Below are 23176 nucleotides of genomic sequence, written 5' to 3' on the forward strand. Positions count from 1 at the left end.
TGACGCTTGCCAGAAGAGTATGGTGCCTAAGCTGGTAGACTGAAGTTCCTGGACTGATCTGTAAAACTTTTATGATAAGCAAGTCCTTGAAGACAGCCGGTAGTGCAGCTTGGACCTCACATAAAGTGAGATCTGGCCTATAAAATAATGTTTTAAACTGCCTTCTCCCACTTGGCATGGATGGCATTTCTTCCCATTTAAAGACAGGCAAACTACAGTATGTAAGCCTACTGTGTACGTTGAGCCTCATTTACACGACTGGTATAAGTAGACCACCACCACATTATAAACTAGGTGGTTCGAGCCCTGAATACGGACTGGCTGACAGCGGTGGTATATCAGACCATACGGGGCAGCAAGTAGCCTAGTGGTTAGAGCGTTGCGCTAGTAACCAAAAGGTTGCTAGATCGAATCCCTGAGCTGACAAAGTAAAAATCTGTCGTTCTGCCCCTGAACAAGGCAGTTAACCCACCGTTCCTAGGCCGTCATTGAAAATAAGAATGTGTTCTTAACTGACTTGCCTAGTTAAATAAAGGTGTAAAAAAATAAAAATGTTAGATAAATAAAAATCGTCCAAATCGGTGTCCAAAAATACATATTTCCAATTGTTATGAAAACTTGAAAATCGGCCATTCCGATTAAAAATCGGTCAACCTCTAATGTGAACTTCCGACTTCAACTGTATATACAGTGAACTCCAAACGTACTGGGACAGTGACAATTGAGTAGTTGTTTTGGCTCTGTACTCCAGGACTTTGGATTTGAAATGATACAATGACTATAAGAGGTCAAAGTGCAGACTGTCAGGTTTCATTTGAGGGTATTTTCATCATCCTTATTGGGTTATCTTTTTAGAAATTACAGCACTTTTTGTACAAGGTCCCTCCATATTAGGGGACCAAAAGTATTGGGACAAATTCACTTGTGTATTAAAGTAGTCAAAAGTTTGGTATTTGGTCCCATATTCCTAGCACACAATGACTACATCAAACTTGTGACTCTACATTGCGTGCTAGGAATATGGTAACAAATACCAAACTTTTGACTACTTTAATACACAAGTGAATTTGTCCCAATACTTTTGGTCCCCTAAAATGGATGGACTATGTACAAAAAGTGCTGTAATTTTAAACAGTTCACCCGATATGGATGAAAATACCATCAAATTAAAGCTGTATCATTTCAAACCTAAAGTGCTGAGTACAGAGCCAAAACAACCTAAATTGTGCCCCTGTTCCAATACCTTTGGAACTCACTGTAGTAGATGCAAGATGTTTAATCCTTTTTTCCTGGCTGATGCATATGCAAGCCAGGCCAAGTCATTAACAATTACAGAATAAAAGGCAGGGCTCAGCAAAGAATTGCCACTGCAGCCGCCATTCATTCAGGGCACTTTAAAAGCTGAACTACTATATTCAGTCCTTAAAGCTGAATACTTCCATAGAGCTGCATTTGTCTTTAGGATACAGTCAAGTCAGTACAGGAGCCTTTGTTGTAGTGATTAGGTCCCATTGAAAGTAAAGTGCTTTCATCATCATATTATGTGAGAACAGACACCTGAACAGGGAAAGTGAAGTGTGGGTGGCTTTATAGGGTGAGTCTTGTGGATGATCTAATTACATTACCCAAAGGCTATCTATATCCAACAGCTGAGTCGGTATTATTTTGTTTGTTGGCATTTATTTTAACCAATTAGGCAGCCTACACCTAAGACACTAATATTTGAAATGCTAATACAGTGAAATATGAATGTCTAATACAGACAATAGACCGACTGGAAATGTGATTTCTCACAGTCAAAGTCCTGCAATATGCGCTAAGACGTTAATATTTGTGCAAACTCTACACAGTTCTGTCCTGCAAGAGCACATCAATAAGTTAGGCAGAACAGTGTGTAAGTATGCCTACAATGCAATTCTAAAGTCTAATACAGCCACAGCGCAATTTAAGATTTGTTTAATATATAATTATTGTATTTAGTTGAAGATGTATAACATTCCGACCTAGTTTAGCATCTAGTCCAAATATGGCACGATTGCACAATTTGCTCCTCCCATCCTATAAGTAGAAACTCAAACAGGAAGTACCTGTGCTAAGGTCAAGTCAACGCTGATCTGACCAATCGGAATCCATGCTTCAAGAATCTTTTGACCACGCGGACTGGGATATATTGTGGGTAGCCTCTGAGAATCACGTCGACGAATACACGGATCCGGTGACTGAGTTCATCAGGAAGTTTTTAGGCTATGTTGTACAAACTGACTATTAAAACCTACACAAACCAGCAACTGTGGTTAGATGGCAGCATTCGTGCAAAACTGAAAGCGCAAACCACCGCATTTTACCATGGCAGGGTGACTGGGAATCTGGCCAAATACAAACAGTAGTTATAAGGCAATCAAACAGGTAAAACGTCAGTACAGAGACAAAGTGGAGTTGCAATTCAAAGCTCAGACATGAGACGCATGTGGCAGGGTCTACAGACAATCACGGAATACAAAGGGAAAACCAGCCACGTCGCGGACACTGACGTTTTGTTTCTTCGCCCACTTTGAGGATAACACAGTGCCACCGACGCGGCCCACTAGCAAGGACTGTGGGCTCTCCTTCTCCGTGGCCGACGAGAGTAAGACGTTTAAGCGTGTTAACACTCGCAGCAAGGCTGCCGGCCCAAATGGCATCCCTAGCCGCATCCTTAGAGCATGCGCAGACCAGCAGGCCTGAGTGTTTACGGACATATACAATCTCTCCCTATCCCAATCTGCTGTCCCCACTTGCTTCAAGATGCCCACCATTTTTCCTGTACACAAGAAAGCAAAGATCGCCCCCTATCATTCACTTCTGTCATCAGGAAGTGCTTTAAGAGGCTAGTTAAGGATCATATCAACTCTATCTTACCTGACACCCTAGACCCACTTCAATTTGCATACCGCCCCAATAGATACAATAGCCATCGCACTGCACACTGCCTTATCCCATCTGGACAACAGGAATACCTATGTAAGAATGCTGTTTATTGACTATAGCTCAGCATTCAACAACATAGTACCCTCCAAGCTCATCATTAAGCTCGAGGCCCTGGGTCTGAACCTCGCCCTGTGCAACTGGGTCCTGGACTTCCTGACGGGCCACCCCCAGTGGTAAAGGTAGGAAACAACCCCTCCACTTCACTGATCCTCTACACAGGGGTCCCACAAGGGTGCGTGCTCAGCCTCCTCCTGTACTCCCTGTTCACCCATGACTGCATTGCTACGCACACCTCCAACTCGATCATCAAGTTTGCAGACGACACAGCAGTAGGCCTGATACCAACATTGACGAGACAGCCGACAGGATGGAGGTGAGGGCCCTGGGAGAGTTGTGCCAGGAAAATAACCTCTCACTCAACGTCAACAAAACGAAGGAACTGATCGTGGACTTCAGGAAACAGCAGAGGGAGCACGCTCCTATCCACATTGACGGGACCACAGTGGAGAAGGTGAAAAGCTTCAAGTTTCTTGGCGTACACATCACTGACAATCTGAAATGTTCCACCCACAAAGTGTGGTGAAGAAGGCACAACAGTGCCTCTTCAACCTAAGGAGACTGAAGAAATTTGGCTTGGCCACTGAAACCCTGACAAACTTCACAGATGCACAATTGAGAGCATGCTGGTGCGGCAACTGCACGCCCCGCAACCCCAGGGCTCTTCAGAAGGTGGTGCGGTCTGCCCAACGCATCACCGGGGGCAAAATACCTGCCTTCCAGGACACCTACAGCACCCGATGTCACAGGAAGGCAAAAAAGATCATCAATTACATCAACCACCCGAGCCACTGCCTGTTCACCCTGTTATTATCCAGAAGGTGAGGTCGGTGCAGGGACCGAGAGACTGAAAAACAGCTTCTATCTTAAGGCCATCAGACTGTTAAATAGCCATCAGTTAGCTTCCACCCGATTATGAAACCCTGCACCTTAGAGGCTGCTGCCCTATATACATAGACTTGGAATCACTGGCCACTTTAATAATGGAACACTAGTCACCTTAATAATGTTTAAATAATGTTTACATACTGCGTTACTCATCTCATGTGTATATACTGTATTCTATTCTACTGTACTTTAGTCAATGCCACTCCGACATTCCTTGATCTAATATTTATTCATTTCTTAATTCCATTCTTTCACTTTTAGATGTGTGTATTGTTGTGAATCGTTTTTAGATACTACAGCACTGTTAGATACTACTAGGGCTGCACATTTTGGGGAGTATTCAGAGGCGGAAACTTTCCGTGGGAATTAACGGAAATATGACAATTAATATGTAGATGTTTTTTGCATTGGATATATTTACCATATAATATGGAGACAGAAACAAACTTTATACCTTATCATAAGTAGACATAATTGCAAATTATTAAATCCTTCCAATAGAAATAAAAAACAATTCAGTGTTGAAATTAACTCATTTAATTAAAGTTAACTCTTTTCATGGGATGATTTCACTGAACAACAAAAGAGAATATTGAATGATCCCCAATGATCCATCACATCTCCAAAAACATTTTCAACATACATCTGTAAAATGATAATCTAGAAACTAAAGCTTTGGTTGTCTTCCTCTCGGGCTTCAATGTCTTCTCCCTGGACCTTCTGAATGTCCACCTCTTGAATATCAGACTCTGAGGCCTCAACTTCACTGTCACTTTCCAACCTTGTTGAGGATAGCTCGTTGTCAGGCTCAAAAAAGCCTTACATTTGTCCGGGTGGCCTCCAATTTCTCAACCTTTGTATTGATCAGCCTGTTGCACGCTTTGGTGTACGTGTTCCCAAACAAGGACCAGTTGCGCTCTGAGGCGGCTGATGTTGGTGGGATTTGGAGGATAATGGAGGGAACCGGGGAAAGAGATCCACAAAGTCCCTTCCACCAGGTGGCTGATGAGATATGTTGGAACGACTGCCATATTGCATCTCCATTCCAAAGCCCTTGCTTGGAAGTGTACTTCACCAGACTGCCAAGAACCTTGCCCTCATCCAGGCCAAGGTGGCGAGACACGGTAGTGATGACACCATAGGCCTTGTTGATCTCTACACCAGACAGGATGCTCTTGCCAGCAAACTTGGGGTCCAACATGTATGCTGCGGCGTACGTATGGGCTTTCAGGCAGAAGTCTTCACGCTTTTGGATGCATTTCAGAACTGCAGTTTCCTCTGCTTGGAGCAACAGTGAAGTGGGTAGGACAGTACGGATTTCCTCTCTTACATCTGCAAGCAGAGTCTGAACATCAGACAGGATGGCATTGTCTACCTCAATCTGTGCAATGGCTGCTGCTATAGGTTTCAGGAGTTTCAGGCTGCTTACTACCCTCTCCCAAAATACATCATCCAGGAGAATCCTCTTGATGGTGCTGTCCATTACGGCAGACTGTGATATTGCCATTTCTTGGAGACTCCTTCCCCTCCAGGAGACTGTCAAACATGATAACACCACCACCACAACGGGTGTTGCTGGACAGCTTCAATGGGGTGCTCTTATTCTTCTCACTTTGCTTGGTGAGGTAGATTGCTGCTATAACTTCATGACCCTTCACATACCTAACCATTTCCTTGGCTCTCTTGTAGAGCGTATCCATGTTTTTAGTGCCATGATGTCCTTGAGGAGCAGAGTCAATGCATGAGCAGCACAGCCAATGGGTGTGATGTGAGGGTAGGACTCCTCCACTTTAGACCAAGCGGCCTTCATGTTCGCAGCATTGTCTGTCACCAGCGCAAATACCTTCTGTGGTCCAAGGGCATTGATGACAGCCTTCAGCTCATCTGCAACATAGAGAACGGTGTGTCTGTTGTCCCTTGTGTGTGTGCTCTTGTAGAATACTGATTGAGGGGTGGAGATGATGAAGTTAATCATTCCCTGCCCACAAACACTCGGCCACCCATCAGAGATGATTGCAATACAGTCTGCTTTCTCTATGATTTGCTTGACCTTCACTTGAACTCTGTTGAACTCCGCAACCAGCAAATGAGTAGATAAAGCATATCTGGTTGAAGGGGTGTATGCTGGGCGAAGAACATTCAGAAATGTCTTCAATACACATTGCCTGTGAGCATCACAGGTGAACTAGTTGCATACACAGGTCGAGCAAAACATTCATCAGAATTTCTCTGACTACGTTCCTCCATTGAGTCAAACAAATCTCTGGATTCCTGGAAGACCATGAGCTGTTGCTATCGATAAGGTATCAGATTCATCATTTTCACCTCGAATAGAAATAGAGGGACTTTTGTCAGAGGATGCTTGTTCTGAACGCTGAGGGAACTTTATGCACTTCACCAGATGATTCTGCATCTTTGTTTCATTCTTCGCATATGATTTGGCACAGTATTTGCAAATGTACACAGCTTTTCCTTCTACATTAGCTGCAGTTAAATGTCTCCACACATCAGATAGTGCCCGTGGTATTTTCCTGTAAAGATTAGGAAAAAAATTGTAAAAAAAAAAAATAAATACAAATCCATGTACAGATAAATAGTTAAGCAGTTAGGTTAAACAACTTCTTTGTAAGATAAATGTTTTAAATGAAACATGTATGGAAACAGGTGAATTAACACTCCTCCGTTAGCAGGCTCATGTAAGCTAAAACACACATCGTAGCAAAAACAAATTAGCAGAAAATGTTAACATGTCAGAAATTATTTAAACACACTTTGCTGTAGGCTACTATTTACTAGTTAACAAAAATATAATGTGTCATAAAATATATTCACCCCACCCAGTATTGTAAAAAAATAAATATTTATATTTATATTATATAAAAACTTACCAGAAAGCTAGTAGTCCTTGGCTCAGACAGTGTGGTAGTGTGGGCTCAATAGCATCTCATTAGCGTGCAAGATCTTGAGAATCAGCTCTACATGTGATGGAAGAATGCACTGTGCATGCAGAGGGTTGCAATTTCATTGAATTGGGGATAGTTTAACCAAAATATGCCACAAGACCAACAATTGCCTTGTGTATCCCACAAAAAGGTTCACTGTTAAAACTAACTTTTTAGATGAATTTAAGCACCCTTTGCAACCCTAGATACTACTGCACTGTTAGAGCGAGGAACACAAGCTTTTCGCTACACCCACAATAACATCTGCTAAATGTGTATGTGACCAATAAAATTGTATTTGCATACGTTTGAGTCACTTTCAAATGGGGACTTTTATTTTGAAGGCGAACAACAATTGCACTCTTGTGGCTAAACCTTATTGTTGCTATCTTCACACAGGTCCAAACTAGAATGTCTGCCATTACCTCTCGAAAACTCTAGGCGGCATTTTGCTTTCTCCCTACAGTTCTCAGCCATTACCTTAGCCCAGGACTGCCTGATGTGAACTACGTTGTGTCTTAACATTTTGAAACGTTAATTATCGCATGTGAAAAGGCTTTCGAAACAGATGGCCCTTATCTTTCATTTGCAATAAAGAATCCTTCAAAAAAAAAAAAAGATAAACTTCTACAGTAAAGTATAAACAAGCGCTGTAACATGGAATGAGATATGGCCAGGTGGGATCACTAATCCTATCAAGGTGTGTATAAATTATAACTTTAAAAAATATATATCGCTGATATGAAAGATAATGTTTGCAAAACCGTACCGCAAGCCCCATGTATATGAATGTTCAGACTGAGCGTCAAGGATCACGAAACGTATCCTACAGAAGACGCCTTCTTCCAATGACCCTTATGTTTAATGTAGCCTAATGGCACATAGTCCTGATCATGGGCTAGTCTGCCATCAACAGCAACCTGGCAATGTTTTTTTTTATTATTATACTTTTTTTGCACGTTTTTGGATCGCGGACGGCTTCAAATGAACAGATCTCTTCACACAAATAATCTTACCTTGTTCTTTTCCGCAGAAATATGAGTTTGATCAGTGGGTGAGTGAAATTCACCAACCCATTTTTGCAAATGCTGGTCACTCGCAGTCTGTGATCCAAAATGTGCAAATCCATGGTTCTGAATAGCGCAATCCTGCCTGAATCTGTCTAGAAAATCATTCAGTTCCAGGCACGATCCAATAAAAAGTTGATGAATTAATGTTGACTGTGTTATTTCATTCCCTTGGATTACAAACGCCCGCAGTTTAGTTGGGACTGTGTCTTGCATCAGTCAGTCACCGATACAGAGAAAAACATGCTACGCAATCCGACTCCACTCAACTACTCTATATTCAAATAAAAGACACGGCCTCATATAACACGCCCCCCTGGTCTTAAAGCTACAGAGGAAGCTAATATATTATAAAATGAATAAACGTGACAGATATAAAATAGGCCTATCTGATATTCATAGTAGCCTATTTATCACATCCATAACCCCAAAACATTTGCAATTCTAGAACAGTGAACAGTGCTTGCAACTTCGGGTCTGCATGCCCCAGTATCTGTGTGTTTGAGATGAGTGAGATGGAAGCTCCGATTCAAACTTCCATTAGACAGCTCTCCATTCGACAGCTCTGCAAGCATTACAATGTCAAAATATGTTCTTAACTCAACAAATATTGAGTTTCACTGAACTTTCATTTACTCCCGTTACCTCTGATGTATTTCCAAAAAAGGTCTAAATAAAAATGCACACACAACCATAAAAATGCCTTTTTGGCACAATGTATATTGAGCTGTTGTAGACTTCCAACCTGTGTGTGGCAGCAATGAGTGATTGGAAGTGCTGAATAGGCTTTTTTTTTTTTTGGTGCTTCTACATTTTTATTTACACCTTTTTTGGACGTACACACAGGCCTTAACGGGAGCAAATTAAGATAATTGCTCAGCGAAACTCCATATTTTGTGAGTAACAAACGTATTTTGGCATTATAACGCTTGCATAGCTGTTTAAAGGGAGTTTGAATCAGAGCTTCCTGGGCATTAGAGAGGAGGCATCTCATTTCCACATCTCCAATGCACAGATACTGGGGCAGAGTCTGCAATACCATCACTGCAAAAGCATGTTTCCATATATTTAATCAATTCACTGGTCAAATAATATGCATAACAAATGTTGATCAATAGATGAACATGAAATAATTAATCACAAGACAAAACACACAATCAATAAAAACATATTACATAACCTCTAAAAATCCATGTTCAAATGGGCTCGTAGTAATGGCTGGAATTTTATGAATGGAATAGTATCAAACACATGGAAACCACGTTTGACTCCGTTCCATTTATTCCATTACAGCCATTACAAAGAGCCTGTCCTCCTACAGCAGCAAATGTGGTGAGTGTGAAAGTGTGTGTGTGTACAGTGCCTTCAGAAAGTATTCATACCCCTTGACTTAACATCAAGCTATGTCTGTCTTTACAAGACACTTGCAGCCTATACTCTATATGTCAAGACAAAGTATTACATGATCATGAAATAAAAGGGTCTGAAATGATGATCAGTCAGTCACAGTCTGATCTGAAGCATGCATTTATTTCTGGTCTATCCTAACTAGGGTTGCAAAGGGAGGGTATATTACTGGAAACTTTCTAAGTTTACTAGTAAATTGCCATCATTTTGGTAACTTTCTAGGAATATATGGAATCTTATCAGATGGCATCTAGTGGCCTTTTTGCGTACTTCAAATTATCACATATGTTGTAATTATCTCTGGCCCTCTGTGGCCTTATCACATGTAATATATACAGTATATAAAGCAATCTAATAAGATGATTTTAAAATTTAAAAATTGAATGACAAAGCTATAAAACATCACAATTTGGTGAATATCACTGGAGTTTAATATGAGGGTTTCAGCATGAAATGTCCTTTATTTGTTTTATACACTTTTATTGATTTTACTATGTCCGTATGTCTTTGTTGTAAATGTTTTGGGGCCAAACTAGTGGCAGAGTTATAGATAAAATAATGCCATTATTGATTAGATGCTTTTTTTCATGAATTAGGCTATTTTCTCTTGAACCATATGGTCTATCTACTAGAAATGAATGGACAATATGGACACAGATAAACATTGTTATACTATATATGAATACATTTTATTAAAAGTTATTAAAATACAATACAAAGTAACCATAGACTGCCATAGATTACCTAGATCATGTCAACTTTGGTAAATTACCGGTAGCTTTGCAACCCTAATCCTAACAGACGGAAGCAATTTACATGTATGCCCTACATGACTAACATTAATACTAACTAACTGCCCACAAGCCTGTCATTCCAACAGAAGCTAGCCAGCTAACTAGCTACTAGCTAGTAGTCAGCTAGCCACTGCTAGCGGTCATTAGCTACCTTTAGCCCGGACAACTCTCGCCAGCCTGCACAGCGCGACTCAAACCAGAGCAAATCAGACTTATTGTTCTCCATATCTCCGGATTCCTACCGCAAGCTCTGAACCTTTTTTTCCCCCCCACCTTGATCACAGCAGCTAGCTAGCTGCTATCCGAGTGGCTACTCTCTGTCCCGAAGCAAGAACCAATTAGCCTGGAGCTAGCCTTGCTAGGCCCATCTGCAAGGCCCATCTCCCGGCTAGCCGTAGAGGTCCATCAGCCACTCCTTGGGCTTCAATACCTATTTTGCCGACTGGCATGGACCCTCACTGACCCATCACGACTGGACTACCGACGTGATTCGCCCGAGGGGGTCTCTCAACTGGCTCCTCCATCACGACGTCCCCCGAATGCCCATCTGCTAGCCGCGGCCCGCTAGCTGTCTAGAGCACATCGGACTGTTAGCTTAAGAGGCCCATCGGACAAATTCTTTGGCCACTATACCTATTTTGCCAACTGGCCTGGTTTACCACACGGAGCCCTGCTGATCCGTCTGCTGACGTAACAGCACGAGGGGGCCACAACAGACTTTCTTCCATCGCGACATCCCTCAAAGGCCCTTCTGCTAGCTTGCTAGCCCCGGCCTGCTAGCTGCCTGAAGCCACTCACTGGACTCCTATGAACACTCGGCTACGCATGCCTCTCCCTAACGTCAATATGCCTTGTCCATTGCTGTTTTGGTTAGTAATTATTGCCTTATTTCACTGTAGAGCCTCTAGCCCTGCTCAATACGCCTTAGTTAACACTTTAGTTCCACCTCCCACACATGCGGTGACATCACCTGGTTTAAATTATATTTCTAGAGACAATATCTCTTTTAACGTCACCCTATGCACAGGTTTACTCCCACTGTATTCACATCCTACCATACCACATCTACCGTGCCCAGAAATCTGCTCCTTTTACTCTCTGTTCTGAAAGTACTAGATGACCAGTTCTTTTAGCCTTTAGCCGTACCCTTACTCTACTCCTCCTCTGTTCATCTGGTGATGTGGAGGTTAATTCAGGCCCTGCAGTGCCTAGCTCCACTCCCATTCCCCAGGCGATCTCATTTGTTGACTTCTGTAAAAGAAAAAGCCTTGGATTCATGCATGTTAACATTAGAAGCCTCCTCCCTAAGTTTGTTTTATTCACTGCCCTTGCACTCTCTGCCAACCCGGATGTCCTAGTCGTGACTGAATCCTGGCTTAGGAAGACCACCAAAAACGCTGAAATTTCCATCCCTAACTATAACATTTTCCAACAAGATAGAACTGCCAAAGGAGGTGGAGTTACAATCTACTGGAGAGATAGCCTGCAGAGTTCTGTCTTACTATCCAGGTCTGTGCCCAAACAATTTAAGCTTCTACTTTTAAAAATCCACCTCTCCAGAAACAAGTCTCTTACCGTTGCCGCTTGGAATAGACCACATTCTGCCCCCAGCTGTGCCCTGGACACCATATGTGAATTGATTGCCCCCCATCTATCTTCAGAGCTTGTGCTGCTAGGTGACCTAAACTGGGACATGCTTAACACCCCGGCCATCCTACAATCTAAGCTTGAGCACAATCTCACACAAATTATCAATGAACCCACCAGGTACAACCCCAAATCCGTAAACACGGGCACCCTCATAGATATCATCCTAACCAATCTGCCCTCCAAAAACACCTCTGCTGTCTTCAACCAGGATCTCAATGATCACTACCTCATTGCCTGCGTCCGTAATGGGTCTGCGGTCAAGCGACTACCCCTCATCACTGTCAAACGCTCCCTAAAACACTTCAGCGAGCAGGCCTTTCTAATCGACCTGGCCCGGGTATCCTGGAAGGATATTGACCTCATTCCGTCAGTAGAGGATGCCTGATTGTTCTTTAAAAGTGCTTCCCTCACCATCCTAAATAAGCATGCCCCATTCCAAAAATGTAGAACCAGGAACAGATATAGCCCTTGGTTCAGACCTGACTGCCCTTGACCAGCACAAAAACATCCTGTGGCATACTGCATTAGCATCGAATAGTTGCGATATGCAACTTTTCAGGGAAGTTAGGAACCAATATACACAGGCAGTTAGGAAAGGAAAGGCTAGCTTTTTCAAACAGAAATTTACATCCTGTAGTACTAACTCCAAAATGTTCTGGGACACTGTAAAGTCCATGGAGAATAAGAGCATCTCCTCCCAGCTGCCCACTACACTGATGCTAGGAAACACCGTCACCACCGATAAATCTGCGATAATTGATCATTTCAACAAGCATTTTTCTACGGCTGGCCATGCTTTCCAATTGGCTACCCCTACCCCGGTCAACAGCCCTGTACCCCTCACTGCAACTTGCCCAACCCTCCCCCATTTCTCCTTCAACCAAATCCAGATAGCTGATGTTCTGAAAGAGCTGCAAAACCTGGACCCCTACAAATCAGCAGGGCTAGACAATCTGCATCCTCTCTTCCTAAAATGATCCGCCAAAATTGTTGCAACCCCTATTACTAGCTTGTTCAACCTCTTTCGTATCTTCTAATATCGCCAAAGATTGGAATGCTGCCGCGGTCATCCCCCTATTCAAAAGAGGGAGACACCCTAGACCCAAACTGCTACAGACCTATATCTATCCTATCCTGCCTTTCTAAGGTCTTCGGAAGCCAAGATAAACAGTTCAGCGACCATTTCGAATCCTACCATACCTGGTCATGGGTGCACCTCAGCCACACTCAAGGTCCTAAACGATATCATAACCACCATTGATAAGAGACAATACTGTGCAGCTGTGTTTATCAACCTGGCCAAGGCTTTCGACTCTGTCAATCCCCACATTCTTATCGGCAGACTCAACAGCCTTGGTTTCTCAAATGACTGCCTAGCCTGGTTCACCAACTACTTCTCTGACAGCGTTCAGTGTGTCAAATCAGAGGGCCTGATGTCTGGACCTCTGTCAGTCTCTATGGGGGTGCCACAGGGTTCAATCCTCGGGCCGACTCTTTTCTCTGTATACATCAATGATGTCGCTCTTGCTGCTGGTGATTCTCTGATCCACCTCTACGCAGACAACACCATTCTGTATACTTCTGGCCCTTCTTTGGACACTGTGTTAACTAACCTCCAGACGAGCTTCAATGCCATACAAATCTCCTTCTGTGGCCTCCAACTGCTCTTAAATGCAAGCCAAACTAAATGCATGCTCTTCAACCGATCGCTGCCCACACCTACCCACCCGTCCAGCATCACTACTCTGGACGGTTCTGACCTAGAATATGTGGACAACTACAAATACATAGGTGTGTGGTTAGACTGTAAACTCTCCTTTCGGACTCACATTAAGCATCTCCAATCCAAAATGAAATCTAGATTTGGCTTCCTATTTCGCAACAAAGCATCCTTCACTCATGCTGCCAAACATACCCTAGTAAAACTGACTATCCTACCGATCAAAATAAGCCTCCAACACTCTACTCAGCAAATTGGATGAAGTTTATCACAGTGCCATCCGTTTTGTCACCAAAGCCCCATATACTACCCACTACTGCGACCTGTATGCTCTCGTTGGCTGGCACTCTCTTCATATCCCTCGCCAAACCCACTGGCTCCAGGTCATCTATAAGTCGTTGCTAGGTAAAGCCCCGCCTTATCTCAGCTCACTGATCACCATAGCAGCACCCACCCACAGCACGCGCTCCAGCAGGTACATTTCACTGGTCACCCCCAAAGCCAATTCCTCCTTTGGACGCCTTTCCTTCCAGTTCTCTGCTGCCAATGACTGGAACTAAATGCTAAATTCACTGAAGCTGGAGACTCATATCTCCCTCACTAGCTTTAAGCACCAGCTGTCAGAGCAGCTCACAGATCACTGCACCTGTACATAACCAACCTGTAAATAGCCCATCCAACTACCTCATCACCATATTGTTATTTATATAATTTATTTTGCTCCTTTGCACCCCAGTACCGCTACTTGCACACTCATCTTCTGCACATCTATCACCCCATTGTTAAATTTGCCATACTGTAATAATTTCGCCACTATGGACGATTTATTGCCTCACCCCCCTTATCCTATCTCATTTGCACACACTGTATATAGACTTTCTTATTGTATTATTGACTGTATGTTTGTTTATTCCATGTGTAACTCTGTGTTGTTGTTTGTGTCTTTGCTTTATCTTGGCCAGGTCGCAGTTGTAAATGAGAACTTGTTCTCAACTAGCCTACCTGGTTAACTAAAGGTGAAATAAAAAAACAAAAAATTCTGGTGTGTGTGTGTGTTCTCTCCTACCTGTGAAATACACACTAGAATCCCATCCCTCCTTCAGCAAGAAAGTTTTTGGTCTCATCTTTGGACTGGAGGTCTTTATAAACTGAAGAGATTAACTAATGACATAGAGATATTAGTACACATGGATAAGTATGAACATATCTGTCAGTAGTTTTGATAACTCAATGTCATGAAAAAGCACAGCATATTTTCTCATATTTTATGTGAATGATGTGAGAAAATGTGAGTCCATTGCTTCATCAACCATCTACAGTAAATAAGAAAAGTAGTCCAGCTATGTGCACAATATTTTCTTTTCAATTGATTTGATATATTATATACATTGCCACTACCATCATCAGCCTGCCTACTCACCCCACAGATGATGAACTTCATACAGGTCTCCTACCTGTGAGAAGAACCCTCCAACTGCCTCGTCAGTCTCCTGTCTGTATTTGATCGCCCGTGCCTTAGCAAGATTATTCATAAATACAGTTAATATTGGACAAATTTGACATTCTAGTGAAACACTTACTGGTTAGGTATTGTGTACATAAATTACATGCATTTTGATAAACTGCACCTGTATTTCAAACAAAGAGTAGTTGAGGTCTCATCAAAGTCTTACCAGTGATTCCCTCATTCGATCATTGTTCCAGGCTTAAAAAGAGACACACAACAATGATATCATTAGAGATGATGATACTAAAGTATGAAGACAGACATAGATTTGAACTTCATAACCATCTGTGGCCTTTACACACTGAATGCAACAGCATCAGATTCACACACCATACTCATTGACAGTCAGGCTCTGCAATCCAAACACACAGTGCTGTAAACAATGGAGTGTGAGGCAGGCCTACATTCTCATTACATACACAGTTAAGTCAGACCTGTGGGTTTTGTTTGAAGATAGATGTTTATCTTTTTGGGTATGTTCTCTATGACCATAGATTGTATATGTCTCTGGATCTCCTCGGGTATAATCATGTTTCATGTCTCTGGAGGAACTAGGGACTAATGTTCTAGATAGAATGAAACATTATTACAAAGGGTAGTGACTTACCTTAAGTTTGTATGAGCTCATTTTGTATATTTGGTTCATGCCAGGACTTACCTTGAGTTTGTATGAATGTATGTTTAAAATGTTCTGTCCCGGTCTGGGTGATGGCTCGTTCCAGAAACAGAACTCTAAGAGAAGCTGGTTCTGCATGAGACCAGCAATTTATCCTCTCCTTCTGGAACTCCAGATACTCCTTCAAACAGTTACATAATGTTTGAGATTTAGGAATTAGTCTACCAAAGTTTCCACTTCGGCCAGTCGAACAATGCTTTTTACAGAAATCACTGCCTGGTCTTATAGACTAGACATAACATAGTCAATGAAAATACAGGACAGTCAAATTAGGGGAAAGGGGGGCACCTAGTCAGTTGTCCAACTGAATGTATTCAAATGTGTCTTCCGCATTTAACTCAACCCCTCTAGTATGATGTGTTAAGTTTGGTATGGTTACATAAGAAATAAGGTTACTGATCGTATAACACGAACGTCTAGCAACCCAAAAGTTCTGTGTTCGATACTCATCACGGACAACTTTAGCAATTTAGCTAATTAGCAACTACTTACTGCTTTTTAGCTATTCTGAAACTACTTAGCATGTTAACTAACCCTTTCCCTAACCTTAACCGCCAGCCTAAGTAACGTTAGCCACCTAGCCATCTAACTTAGCTAACATTAGCCACAACAAATTGGAATTCATAACATAACATATGTTTTGCAAATTCGTAACATATTGAACGAATTGCAATTTGTAACATATCAGGCAACTTGTAATTCGTAACATATCATACAAATTGTCATTCATAACATATACGAAATCGATGATGGACATCCACAAATTAATACATACCATACCAAACATAACATAATGTTAACATAATTTGAGTGTCCCGGATTTGAATTTACTATGGTAGGTGTCCAGGTTGTAAAACAATGACAGGATACTCTTACAAAAAGTTAGATTTGATATAACTTGATATGTATTTTGAATGATACATTGTGATATTGGTTTATCCAAATATAATGATTTGTCCATGTTAAAATATATTTTTTAAACCCCTACTTGATTATTGTTCAATTTGGTTAAGCGTCCAATGCAGGGTAGCCTGCTGAATACCGCACAGGTGCACTGTAACAACAAACCAGCAGGTGTCACTGTTGCATTGGCCAAACTATTTAGACCAAGCTAGACTAGAGAGAAAGTTGAGTGTCATCATTGTACAAGAGGTCCGCCTATCGCCACGAAAAGGTATGTGATAACCATTCATATTATATCAGGGTTAACATAAGATAACTTTCGGTTACATATTAAAAGAAAAACATTGAATAATGTTAAGATTAGGGTTTCATGAGATTTCACTGCCTCGTTTGAAATTGCACTGACACCTGAATTGACTGTTTCTGTCACTACTTACCCGCTTGGTCTTGGTCCCCGTACCAGGTATTCCAGCTCCCCACCACCTCACAGGAATAGTCCTGGTCTAAGTGGAGCTTGCTCTGCACCTCAGCCCTGAGTTCACAGGAAAAGGTAAAAAGACACAATATCCACAAATAGCGGGATATGTCTGTATCACCCTCTACTGTGAAGTCAAGTCAGTGAAAGATATATGAATGGCCAAGAGAGGAGTCAGTTAGCATTTACAGCACACAGGAGAATAAACTAAAAATGAAAGATGAATCTTATATCCCTGCTGACACTCAGTCTTGACATTGTGAACTGAGAGAGAAAGGAACAGAATTAGGCTAGAAAAAAAATGATATCACATACTCATCAGCTTCCTCTGTACAGTATTTTATTGGACTAATATGTTATTGCCTCTGCAATCATTTTAAATTGACTATTTTAGGATCATCATCTTTCCAACCCAATTTCCCTGGTGTAATTCCAATGTCAAGTTGAACAAAGCTACTGACAGACACTGGTCAGTGCACAAACTAACAAACTATCAAAGATACTTGCAACTGTAGGCCTTTCTGAGACAATCAAAAATCAACAAATAATGGCTGAAAAGGAATAAAATGAATGTAAAATGAGAAGTAGAAATGAAAAATAAATTTTTGTCATGTAATTACACATTTTCGCTTTATTTAGCCATGTTGGTGCTGCAATTATTTTCCTGTAGGTCCCTCTGTGAAATATGCATTAAATTAGAATAATAATTTCACTGAGCCGTATGATAAAATGTCAAACAGAGGCTATGCTGTGCACTAAGGCAAATTGAATCCAATTCAGTATAATTTGCTGTACAAATTAGGTTATGTTTGACCCTGAATCGCCCCTCTAGAGCAGTGGTTCCCAAATGGTGTGGTGTGCACCTACAGTGGGCATGGGTGTGTCCCCCCCCCAAAAAAAAATTATAATAAAAAATAATATAGAATTTAAAAAAAAAAATGGAACTCATTCCGGCTTTCAACTTACTCTTGAAAGCTGTAATAGTAGAATTTATATATTTATTTTATTTCACCTTTATTTATTAACCAGGTAGGCCAGTTGAGAACAAGTTCTCATTTACAATTGTGACCTGGCCAAGATAAAGCAAAGCAGTGCGACAAAAACAACAACACAGAATTACACATGGGATAAACAAACATACAGTCAATAACACAATAGAAAAATCTGTACACAGTGTGTGCAAAATGAAGCAAGGAGGTAAGGCAATAAGTAGGCCAATAGTGGTGAAGTAATTACAGTATAGCAATTTACACTGGAGTGATATGTGCAGATGAGGATGTGCAAGTAGAGAATACTGGTGTGCAAAAGAGCAGAAAAACTAAAAAAATATGGGGATGAGGTAGATATTTGGTTGGATGGGCTATTTACAGATGGGCTGTGTACAGCTGCAGCGATCGGTAAGCTGCTCTGACACCTGACGCTTAAAGTTAGTGAGGGAGATATGTCTCCAGCTTCAATAATTTCTGCAATTCGTTCCAGTCATTGGCAGCAGAGAACTGAAAGGAAAGGCGGCCAAAGAAGGTGTTGGCCTGGGGTGTACCAGTGAAATATACCTGCTAGAGCTGGTGTTGCTATGGTGACCAATGAGCTGAGATAAGGCGGGGCTTTACCTAGCAGATTTGTAGATGACCTGGAGCCAGTGGGTTTGGCGACGAATATGTAGCGAACCAGCAAACAAGAGCATGCAGGTCGCAGTGGTGGGTAGTATATGGGGTTTTGGTGACAAAACGGATGGCACTGTGATAGACTGTATCCAATTTGCTGAGTGTAGTGTTGGAGGCTATTTTGTAAATGACATCGCCGAAGTCAAGGATCGGTAGGATTGTCAGTTTTACGAGGGTATGTTTGGCAGCATGAGTGAAGGAGGCTTTGTTGTGAAAAAGGAAGCCGATTCTAGATTTAACTTTGGATTGGAGTTTATGCACAACATTTGAGAGAAATAATATTTTTGTGCATTTGGAACATTTCTGGGATCTATTATTTCAGCTCATGAAACATGGGACCAACACTTTACATGTTGCATTTCTATTTTTGTTCAGTCTAGCTGTTTTACCCCCCCCCCAAAATTACCCCCACGAAATTGCTCTAATCCACTGCACTGCTATTGTACTTGTACTGTACCCTCTCATTCCTTGTTCTTAATTATTAGATTCAATATTGCCCACACATTCAATAGACCATTATTTGTTTGACACCCTTATAATTAGGTTACGATTCAAAGTTGGTACAACAATTGCGGTTCTGTTCATAACCTCAAAGTATTTCGTTGCACTTTGTAAGATTTACGTAACATGTAAGCATTTAAAACTTCCAAATTCCAAGTAAAGTTTCCCTTTACCTTATGACCTGCAACTTGACAGCTAGCCTGCGATCTCATGGGTCTCAGTCTGGCGTCTTCCGTACAGGGGAGTTTTGTTAACCTTTCAATGCATTGAGCTAAATCAGGGTCAGACAGGGTGATTATTGGTATTGTTAAACAAATCTATTTTGAAACAAAACTATACACCTCACACACATTAAATGTTTTTAATAATCTTTATTAATTATAAAATTATGAAAAATTTTAATAACATTTCAACCATGAGGCCAAAGAATGCAGTCATTGACTGCAGGAAAGGGCTATGAGCCCCGATGCTCAGTCTGATCATGAACACGCATCGCTTGCGATACCTTTTTGGAAGCATAAGGACCTTATCTTTAATATCAGCGATAAATCATTTTCAAAAAACAAAAGGTTAAATTGATACACACCTTTTATAGGGTTAGGGTTAGTGTTCCCACACTGTCATATCTCCATGTTACAACGCATGTTTACGGAAGACAGACGAATGGACGAGAAGACTGATGGACCACCTGTGCTAATTAGCTATCTATCATGCTCCGAACACCTGTGTGTAATGGAAGAAGGCCGCTATTGCTGATCAAAATGTTTTTTTTTTTTTGTGCTTCCTAACCAATGCTGTGCTGTCTAGGCCTACAGTGGCATTTCAGGAGAGTCAAATAATTCTTCAGAATTCTTTTTTAAAATTCGGCCTAGTCCAAAAAATGTAATATCTTGCGTGCGGACTAGCCTACACTCTAAAAAGAAAAGGCTCCTGGAGAGTCCTTTAGGGGTTCTTCAAATTGAAACTATGGGGGAACCCCTAGAAGTTCTTTGAAGAACCCTTTTTAATGGCTCCTCAAAGAACATTTTGAAGAACCTTTTGGGGTACATTTTTTAACTACCCTGGTTATTATTATTATTATTAGTAGTAGTAGTATTTATTAATAATAAAATGCATAACAATAACAACAATAACACATTATTTTAGTGTTTATTAGGATTTTAGTAGCAAAGCACAATTAACAAAAAAAATGAGGTAAACTCCAAGCAGAGCCCAAAGTCCAATGGGTATATCCTCTGACATGTTGATGTTGATGGGTTGATGTTCTCCGCATCCATATCCAGAATGATTTTGCAGTGCATGGTGATCGAACAGGTTTCCTGTTATATTCAGAGGTCTGGTAGGGAGAGGGTGAAGTCTGTGAATTCAATTTTTTTTAATTATACAGATGATTAACAAAACATGCACATGACAGAATTCATACCTTTGATTTTTGTGGTGAATGTGACTAAAAAAGAAAAACTGTTTTGATCATGGTTTTCATACACATACCTTGTCCATAATGAAGAGGCCTATGGGATATTCATTGGAGGTAAGGGAGCAGGATGGTAAATGTGATCTACATAACATACCAATACCAGTTGACAAACCTGTGTATGCCTCCTCCTCTGAATACATGCAGACACAGACACAAAAGTGAGCAGTTCAGTCATCTGCACCCAATACAGCTAGCCTTAACATTTTGTTATAGCCTGCATATTCTTACCTCTTTGTTGACTGATATCCATTGAATTGTGTCCAATTTCTGTTTTCAAAAGATTGGCACAAATATGAAAAGATAGATGGTATCATCATCATAAAACAATATCAATGTAGATCATATAAGGGACACAACTTACCTTAAATTGAGGAGAATTTTACATTTTTCGGTTAAGTGCCTGCACCTGCTGTTCTCTCAAATTGAAATGTTTCATTTGGGCAGATAGGTTCCTGCAAGAACCCCCACCAACTAAGGAGGTTCCTCAATGAACCCCACCTCCTTTTCAGAGCTAGGAACCCTAAGAAGAATCCTTGTTGAACCTCAAATTATGAGAATATACCTGTTTGACAGATGAAATTAGGCTATCGGCTGCTATACAGTATACAGTACATACATAGATTTAAAGTCAAAGGATGTGCCATGGGAGCTTCCTACACAGGTTTGTACTTAGGTAAATGGGACAATGATTTCATTTAGGATCCCTCTAAAAAAAACTGTTATTTGACTGGATTATATGGTGGGGATGCTATATTGATGATGTTTGACTGTTCAGAAGATGAACTTACTTCCTTCCACCAATACCTTAACAGCATTAACCCTAACATCAAACTAACTACGTAGTACAGCAATCATAACATTCATTTTCTGGACCTTGACATCAGTAAAAATGACAAAGGTTGTTTACACACAATCTTTAGGAAGCCTACAGATGGCAGACAGCTTTCACCCCAAAAGGCTAAAAGAGAACATTCCATAATTTGCGATCAGGAAACAGACTACAGTGTTAAATCTGCTGAATTGGAGAATTGCTTCTTGAATCAAGGCTATAGCGCTCAGGTCCTGAAAGATGCAGGTACAAGGGCCGGATGACTTGACAGACAGAACTTGTTGCGAAGGGGAGTGCCTAGTGATACATCAGAGAGAGTTTACTTTGTTACAAAATATATCTCTGAAGCAGAGAACATTACAAAAATCATTAAAATAATTGGGGAATCATCCAAAGTGATACGCTACTATGCAAAGTCTTCCCAAAGCCACCAGTCATAAGCTTTAAGAGATGTCCTACCCTAAGTGACAAATTAGTCCACAGCTATATTCCTGGTGACTCTTAGAAAACTTGGCCAGACCACAAACCCAGGGGCTCTTTTAAATGCATTGCAGAAATATTGTACAGGAAAAGTATTTTGTTGACACAGCTTCTAAAACGGAGTATCAAATCAAGCATTTCATTAACTACAAAACCACTCATGTCATCTACAGATTGGAATGTCCACAGTGCAAGGTGTTCTACATTGGACGGACAAAGAGATGCCTTCAAGACCGCTTAGCGGAACACAAGTAGGCCATACGGGGAGGCAACGAAGACTAACCTATGCCAAGGTACTACACCATGGCGACCCTGCCTCCCTACAAGCTATGGGTATTGATCATGTTCCGGCCTCAATTAGAAAAGGGGACCGTCTTAAACAGCTAAACCAGAGGGAATGTTTTGGGATTTAAAAACTACAGGCCACGAATTACCCTGGTTTAAATTAAGATGTTGATTTCTCACCTTTCTTGTACGGTCCTGAGAGGCCCCTTTGCTGTCATCTAGTGGACATATTGCTCTATTGCCCTCAGGTATGTTTAGACTGCGGCGGTCCATATTTGCAGTGATCTAGTGTACTATAAAATTGATGGCTCTCCTATTGTTACCACATTGCCCAGTCATATTCAAGGTTAGAACTACTTTTATAGGGGTCGGTGCTTCTAGCATTGATTTGCATTTTGATAACATATCTACAGTATTTCACTTTTTTATATGTACAGTATTGCTTACTAGAGAGGACATTGACAAAGGCCATGCAGCCAAAATGAATCTGAGTTTTTAATCTTTGTTTCCATTGAACATGCCATACAAATAGATTTTAATTAACTGCATGAAGAGAGAGCCTTGGTCTTCCTTTCTTTTTGACATACGTAGATTTGTTGGCCAATTCCTCCACCCTCCATGCACTCTTCAAATAGCCTAAATTCCATGTCAGTGACGGGCTGTTAAGTTAAAACCAGGACTCGAATTGACGGTGTATGAGAGGGTATGCCATAGGCCTACCTTTTATTAAAGAAAATGCAAAAAGCACAGGCACATTGTTAGTTTAAGATTTTGCTAAAATGTTATAAAGTGATCAATAACAGCACTTTGGTCCGCAATGCTTTATGTTAGAAACAAGCTGTAAAATACACCGGAAAGACATGAATGCATATTGTTTAATTTCTTTG

At 41.1% G+C, this 23176-nt stretch overlaps 1 protein-coding gene and 1 pseudogene across 1 annotated transcript in view; both read right to left on the reverse strand.

Moving 5' to 3' along the window:
- LOC139411190 (cytosolic arginine sensor for mTORC1 subunit 1-like) overlaps positions 1-8214 on the reverse strand; it is a 33401-nt gene extending 25187 nt beyond the window's left edge. Inside the window, exon 1 of the mRNA XM_071157119.1 lies at positions 7871-8214. Coding sequence (XP_071013220.1) covers positions 7871-7983 — 113 coding nt within the window. The 5' untranslated portion in view covers positions 7984-8214. The remainder of the gene's footprint in view (positions 1-7870) is intronic.
- Positions 8215-10577: 2363 nt separating this feature from the next.
- On the reverse strand, positions 10578-22507 carry LOC139412378 (protein NipSnap homolog 1-like; annotated as a pseudogene).
- Between the last annotated feature and the right edge of the window lie 669 nt (positions 22508-23176).

Source organism: Oncorhynchus clarkii, chromosome 6 (assembly GCF_045791955.1).
Source record: "Oncorhynchus clarkii lewisi isolate Uvic-CL-2024 chromosome 6, UVic_Ocla_1.0, whole genome shotgun sequence".
NCBI lineage: Eukaryota > Metazoa > Chordata > Actinopteri > Salmoniformes > Salmonidae > Oncorhynchus > Oncorhynchus clarkii.